The sequence below is a fragment of the Odontomachus brunneus genome, unplaced genomic scaffold (assembly GCF_010583005.1).
Source record: "Odontomachus brunneus isolate Ranch 3 - 2012 unplaced genomic scaffold, Obru_v1 Obru_scaffold_161, whole genome shotgun sequence".
Lineage (NCBI taxonomy): Eukaryota > Metazoa > Arthropoda > Insecta > Hymenoptera > Formicidae > Odontomachus > Odontomachus brunneus.
Window position 1 is genome coordinate 719,017 of NW_022639611.1, and position 8,001 is coordinate 727,017.

Consider the following 8,001-nt stretch of genomic DNA (forward strand, 5'->3'; position numbering starts at 1 on the left):
GCTTAGCATACTGCTAGGATTCTGCGAAGACTAAAAGCGTGTAGTAATTAACGCGCGTCACGAATTAATTTTATTACGGTCGCGCAGTAACAATAATAGTCTACTTGCATCTTCAGCGTTGCAACCTAAAAACGAGCTATTCAAGATACAATAGCGAATGCCTCACGTAATGTTGAATGATATCTATAAACTTGCCCTGCTGAGAACATTGGAGAATGGTCGATACCTGAGTATGAGTTTTCGCTCATGGGATTTGTATGAATTTCCTCTGCTACAAAGCACGACCAAACTTCTGTGGACCGTCAAAACAGCCACTAATTTAGAAAAATCGCGATATGTTATCTTTGCCCTGCAGACTAATCGAAAAAATGTCATGTCGGAAAATATAACTCAATTCGACAACTGCAATTTGACCAACGTGAAGCTCTATCTAAATTTAGAGTCTTATCCATACGATGACATGAATTTGGATTTTGTAAAAAAAAAGATATGCAATACTTTATGATATGTATAGCCGTCTCCGTAAATCGAATTATGGATACAACAGTGCTGAGATATGGTCAACAACTATCGACTTTCTGAAGCATGATCCTTTCGTGGTTATCGATTGTTCACATCAAAACAAATCTGTCAAGAGTGCCACTGTAGGGCTGCGTTCGGAAACGTCACTCGAGTACTCTCCCTCTCTTTTTATCTCACTCTTGTATTTCGCTCACTCCAGCTATCGTCTAGTAGTGTGCACACAGTGTGTGTTTCCGAACACAGCCTACATGTGCGGATAGAATTTGAGTGTAGAGAGAATATATCAGCAAATACTACCGCATACTATCTGATCCTGCATGATCGTGTAGTTGAATACAGCCCACTAACTAACTTAGTGCGCAACTAACATTGGAAAGTATGTATGAGAAAAGAATAATAGAAAACATCAAAAGGCTATACATGACATTTATTTCTCGAACATCTCGAAGAGTACTTCGCTATGGTCGTACCAACGTTTGTGGACTTGCAAGAATTTGTCTTTGGAAAGAGATTCATTGTAAAGGAAGTAGCGATACTTAGGAATGGATCTGTTCTCTCCCATTATGTCTTTGCTAGTCCCATACCATGGCATCTTCTCACGAAATCCGATAAATCGAGAACATACTGGTTGATGGCTAATCATCATGGACTACGATAAGATGACGGGATCGTTGCATACAGCAGAGCCAAGCATTTAATTACGACAGCTATAGTTGGCAAATCATGCGATATGGAACATGAAGACGTTTCCCCCAGACTCGTATACGTAAAGAGGTGTGAAAAGCGAGAATGGTTGGCGAATCTTCTAGACAATATAAAAAGTAACCTGATCATCGAGACCTTGAATGCGGATTACGAGGACATAGTTTCCTTGAACAAACTGAATACAACCAATATTTTACAATGTAATAATCATATTAAGCATTGTGCTTTGCAGAATATATTAAAAATATTCAATTGGTGATCTCAGTGCCGAAGAGAGTTGTAAACCTTTATTATGCAAAATAAACATTTTTAAAAATATATTAATATCTTTTCTCTCTTTGACTTCCTTTTCCCAACCAAATCTTTGAAAAAGTATGTACGTAAGTATATCGTAGGTATGCGATAGCTCGAAAGCATACGATAGTGTATGTTTAAAGATAAATTTTTATCGGGGCTGCATAGTTTCGGAGGGTAAACTCTGCTTGAAAAGATTTGTCCTCCTCAAAGAATGTCTCGAACTTTCTGAAATATTCGAGAATATTCTAGAAGACGGTGCATGGACGAGTGGTCGGAGAGGGGGAAAGGCCATGAATATTCTAGAAGGTGGATGGGTGGCGCGGCCCGCTCGCGAGCCGCTGCGAACAGGGAGGGGGCAGAGCCGAGATATAAATTATGTTAATAAAAAATATGTAGAAAAATATGTCGGTAAAAACAAATCGCAGGGTCGATAAAAATTACCAATTATGTCGGTAATAAATAAATATGTCGGTAAAAATGCCGGTAATAAATATGTTGGTAAAAATACCAGCAATATATAAATATGTCGGTAAAAATACCGGTAATGAATAAATGTCGGTAAAAATATCGGTAACGTCGGTAAAACCCCCTGCCGTCAGCCCCCACGCCCGCAGTTCCCCTCGCCTCGCATCCCCCTCAGAGGACCCAAGTTAGAATCTCTGTAGTATACCTACTTTTATCTGACACATATCTTCGTCGTTTTCTTCGAAATAATCACGACAAATGTTTCAATGCACATAAAACAATTATAATATCAAAAATGTAACCTCATTTATTAACCCTTCAATTTGATATTCAAACGAACCGTCACTTGCCTCCGGCAATGACAGCCGCACGCAACGCGAAGCAAACAACTCTTGCTCACCTACTTTTCGCGCTTACTTCGCAAAGAACCAATCAAATATTCGGAAAAAGTGGAACAATAAGACTCGACATTCGCGATAAAAGCACACTTCACAGATATACATCAGTATTTTTATTATGGATTTATTTACGCACGCACGTATGCATGCACACGTCTACCTTGCATTACTTATATAAATTTTATCTTTATGTAACGTTTAGAAGTCTTTACCTCTAGTCAAAAACGTCTTTTATTTAAATAGTCATACAATATACCTAGTAGACACAAAAATAAAATTCAATATTATGTCAGCGTTAATAACGATATTTTTGTTCATTAATCATGTATATTATTATAATGAATGAAGTTTAATGAATTTAAAAGATTAAAACTCTGAGTCATATCTTCGTCAGTTATGTCCGTTTATATCAATTCAAAAAATTTTTATCTAATTTTATCTAATTCATATCTAATTTTATCTATATTCTTATTTTATTTGCTTATCTTTTATATTTACGCAGTTCATACAGTACACTGCATTTATTTATGAATACTTTCCAATCTTATAGTATACATTGAAGCGCACATACCTTAATGAAATCATGATAAACTTATTACAGAGATGCTTATTTCTAAACTTAATGAGTAAAAAATGTGCGATTAAAAATTCTAGTTTAAATACACCATGAGAGAGAATATATCTGAAATAATCATTTTTATATTTAGAAATCACGACATGGCGATTACACAAGATGTGATGGAATTAGTGACAAAAAATCGGAAAAGACATGTGTATATGATACTCTTCATGTAAAAATTAATTAAAAATATAAGATAAATTTTACCTTTATAAGATCCAATTTTTAGAAAAAAAACGTTTGCAATTTTGAAGATCAAAAGTTATATATTTTTCCTTATTCCTGAAACTCAAGTGATAAAATTAATAACTATATAATTTCTCACATGTGTCCAATTGCTTTTAATAAAGATTGTAGTTACATATTTTACCTCAAATAACAATGATCTCAATCTGTTTTTATTTAAGAAATTAATGTTTTAATAATTTTTTGTCAAACGAAAAATCCTTTTATTCATATTTTAATATCACACCCTGTATATATTGACGGTCATCTTACACACACTAAACTTCATAATTACACATTTATGTATAAATCTTTAGGAATCAAAATACAGAATGACAATGTAATAATAACAGTGCCAATATTAATAAATTATCGGCCATTCATCAGCTATTGTGAATAATATCACAATATATCTACAGCTAACTATATCGCGTAAATATTTGTAAATGAATATATGCCATTATCTCGGCTAATTGAAAAGTTTTTACATGTAAACTAAATATATATATATATATATATATATATATATATATTTAGTTACCCATATATGTGCGCACGCGCACGCGCGCACGCACACACACACGCACGCACACACGCGCGACGCACGCACACGCGCGCACACACACACACGCGCACGCACACACATACGCGCGCGCACACACACGCACACACACACACACGCGCCCACGCATACGCGCACACACACACACTTATATGCATATATGTATGTATATGTTTAAATATATGTATAGATAAAAATGTAGTATATTTTATTATACAAATGCGGCGAGACATAGAACAAAATATTCAAATGTCTATGCTGTTTTAAGACGAACAACATACGAGCTCGAAATTAAATATAGCAATCAAAATTCAAGTACAACATTGGACCTCATCGCAAATAATGAAAATCGTAAATCGCAAAAAGTAAATCTTAAGTAAATCTTGACGTTAACTTCTGTACAATATGCAATACTTCTACATAAATTACCCCGTAAATTCATTTAAAATAAAAAATTATAATGCGTTATTTCTATATATCCAGGTGTCTAAATAGATTTATAATAATATTGATATTCTCACACAGCAACGCACGTACACAAACTGTACTTACTACGCCTAAAATCATAATTTAATGACGACAGTATTTTGTCAAAGTCATGTTATAATTTATAGTTGTACTTTTTTGTAAGATTTTACTGTATCAGTTAACATTGACGTGTAATATGCTGTCAAACAATTTTCCAAAAGTAATCTTATCAAGAAAAAGTGATCCATGATAAATACTTACACTGCACTGATGTTTTATTCTTTCCAAGCGGTGTTAGACAAAATGTATTCGTAATAAAACGGATTTGACTCGTTCACATATGTAGCATATAAAAAATATAACTACACACAATACACATACGGAGTCATTTAATTACTCACTCACTCACACTCACACACATACACACACGCGCGCGCGCGCGCGCCAACGCACGCACACACACATACACACACACACTCTCTCTATCCCTTCTTTCTTTCTTTATTGCAAACGCATATTCAAAAATGTCATCAATTACTTACGAATAAAAAAATCCTGCCAAATACCGCTTTAAAAGAAAAATACATTACATCCTTAATTATCATCAGCATCATCCTCGTCGTCGGATATATATTTCTTAGTAACTCGCTTTCTACGACCACCCCTTCCCTCGCCTTTTCTGCCTTTTAATTTAATTTTCATTCTTACGCTGGAGTCCGCGTCTGAGCCTTCTTCGCCATCTAATTAAAAAAGAGAGGATTAACATATTATTTCAATCTTCCTAAATGATCAGAATATATACGTACCTTTATCATCTCCGTCGGAATTATTACCTTCTTCTTCAAGGCGCTGACGTGCATTTGTGAAAACAGATTGCAACACTATTGAATCCTCATGAATAAGAGATGCTTCTTCGTTATAAATTTGTGCATTCTTACAAAGTTGCATAAAATCTTTCTCAAGCTCATCGAAATCAGCATACTTGAATAAATAAAATTATCATCAATATTTATATATAATGGACTCTTAACAAATATATAAAATGAATACTTACTTTGCCTTCTTCGATTTTCTGCAACAATTTATTAATAGTCAAAGGTTTCTTAATGATATCATAATAGTCTGGCAATTCCCTTCGTGATGGTAATTTCATAAAAGGTTCACTCAATACTCGGCCATCAGTACTATCAGTGTAATTAACAACTAACATGATTAACTTCTTCATAGCCTGTTTCATTTTGGGATCAACCAAAGCTCCGCCACCTCTTCGTTTCTTCGGCATCGGCTCATCATCTTCCTCACCCTTTTTCTTTCGTTTTCGTGTCTTTTTCTTCTTCTTATCATCTTCCTCTTCCTCTTCATACTCTGCGCCGTCATCATCGATTGCCTTCAACCACTCCTTCTCAGTCAAACTGTCAGAGTAATCAACTTCTTTACGTTGCCTTGAACCTCTTCCAAGGAATCTGTCTTTGTCCTCTTCATATGTCCACCTTTCTACCTCATCATCATCTTTCACCAACCAGTCAGGCAATTCGGCTTCCTCCAATAATCGTGACTTGCGATTCGGGCCCATATTGGCCTCCTCGCGTTCTACATCCAATTTCTGGAATATTTCGAATTCACCTTCTGTCCTAGCAATCATTTGATTCACAGTTTCGTCATCGGGCACTTCATTTTCTTCTTCATCCTCAGCGTCATCTTGATGTAAGATACTCTGAAGAAACTGTTGTCGCTCAGATCCAGTAGACTTCTGATCAAACATTCCGGCCTGAATAACCTTCTCGTCCATGTTTAATTTATATCTAGCCGCTGCTAATATTCGTTCTTCAACAGAATTTACAGTCATTAATCGAAGTACACGTACTTCGTTCTTTTGTCCTATTCGATGTGCTCTGTCTTGAGCTTGCAGATCCTGTAACACGTGCATATATTTTTTAAATGCTATATACTATAAATTTTGTATATTTTATTTGTTAATATCATGTATGTACCTGATGAGGATTCCAATCAGAATCGAAGATAATAACTGTATCAGCAGCTTGAAGATTTAAACCAAGACCACCAGCACGTGTAGACAACAAGAAAAGGAAATATTCCGATCCGGGATCATTGAACTTTTTCAAAAGATCACCTCTGTCTTCCGCCTTCGTTGTACCGTCCAATCGTAAATACATAAATCCTCGCCAACTCAAATAATCTTCCATAATTGTCATTAATTGAGTCATTTGACAAAACAGTAAAACTCTGTGATTCGTAGCCTTCAATTTAGGAAGAATACGATCGAGGAGCTCGAACTTTCCAGATGCACGATATAGATCGGGTCTAGTGGCATATACGAACTAAATAAATTTTTTTTTACATACAAAGAGTTTGAAAATAGTTGAGAACAATATGCATACCCAGTAATAACACCAGAACCTTGTGTTCCTACATGTTCACAGTATTTCTCTTCTATAGCTTGGAACATAAATGGATGGTTGCACAATTTCCTGAGCTGAACGATGGTATTCATAAGAGCTTTGGCACCACCCTTTCCTTGTTTACCTTTTTCTGACCCATCAGTTAATAATACACCCTTGCTTTGCATATGTCTAGAAGAATTTAATTTAGTATTATTACGTTTGCAAAAATTTTTCAATATAGAGAATGGATGATACGATGACATACTTATAAAGTACTTTCTGAAGGCCAGACATGTCGCATTTGATAATATATTCTACTTTATCAGGTAACTGTGACTCTACTTCCTTCTTCAAACGTCTCAATAAGAAAGGCCGCAAAACTTTGTGTAAACGACGAATAATTAAAATAGTTTCTTCTTCGTTAAGTTCCACCTATGTAACATCATAGTGATAAAATATTAAATAAAAATATATTATAAAGAAATTACACATGTGTTTTTTTATTATTAATTAAATGTTTACCTTTTCACCAGTGGTTGCAAAAGGAGCATTAAACCATTGCTCGAATGTACTGCAGGATTTGAAGATTGAGGGTAGCAAAAAATTTAGAAGAGCCCACAATTCTGGCAATTTGTTTTGCAAGGGTGTGCCTGTCAAAAGTAATCGATGAGGAGCCAAGTAATGCGTATTCAGTACTTGAGTAAGTTTGCAATGATGATTTTTCATTCTATGTCCTTCGTCGATGATCATATACTTCCATTGCAGTTTAGCTAACACGCCTTTATCTTTGATAACATATTCATAAGTTGTTAACAAGACATTGAACTTTGTAGCTCGCATTTGAGACTGTATCGTTCTTCTGCCAGCTGGAGAACCTTTGTATGATACTACGACGACGCTTGGTGCCCATTTCTCAAATTCAAGAACCCAATTTGACAATGTTCTAAAAGTATATACATACACAAATACACACACTATATATATATATATATGTGTGTGTGTGTGTGTGTGTGTGTGTGTGTATGTATATATATATGTATATATATATATATATATATATATATATATATATATATATATATATATATATATATATATATATATATATATATATATATATATATATATATATATATATATATATATATATATATGTGTGTGTGTGTGTGTGTGTGTGTGTGTGTATGTATATATATATGTATATATATGTATATGTGTATATATATGTATATATGTATGTATGTATGTGTATATATATATATATATATATATATATATGTGTGTGTGTGTATATATATGTATATATATGTATATATGTGTATATATATATATATATAT

The 8,001-nt window shown here is 34.2% G+C and overlaps 1 protein-coding gene across 1 annotated transcript in view; it reads right to left on the minus strand.

Moving 5' to 3' along the window:
* Positions 1-4,855: 4,855 nt before the first annotated feature.
* LOC116850926 (ATP-dependent helicase brm) overlaps positions 4,856-8,001 on the minus strand; it is a 64,851-nt gene continuing 61,705 nt past the window's right edge. Inside the window, exons 12-18 of the mRNA XM_032829788.1 lie at positions 7,186-7,606; positions 6,929-7,095; positions 6,661-6,852; positions 6,253-6,583; positions 5,316-6,173; positions 5,068-5,242; positions 4,856-5,001 (exon numbers count right to left, since the gene is read on the minus strand). Coding sequence (XP_032685679.1) covers positions 4,856-5,001; positions 5,068-5,242; positions 5,316-6,173; positions 6,253-6,583; positions 6,661-6,852; positions 6,929-7,095; positions 7,186-7,606 — 2,290 coding nt within the window. The remainder of the gene's footprint in view (positions 5,002-5,067; positions 5,243-5,315; positions 6,174-6,252; positions 6,584-6,660; positions 6,853-6,928; positions 7,096-7,185; positions 7,607-8,001) is intronic.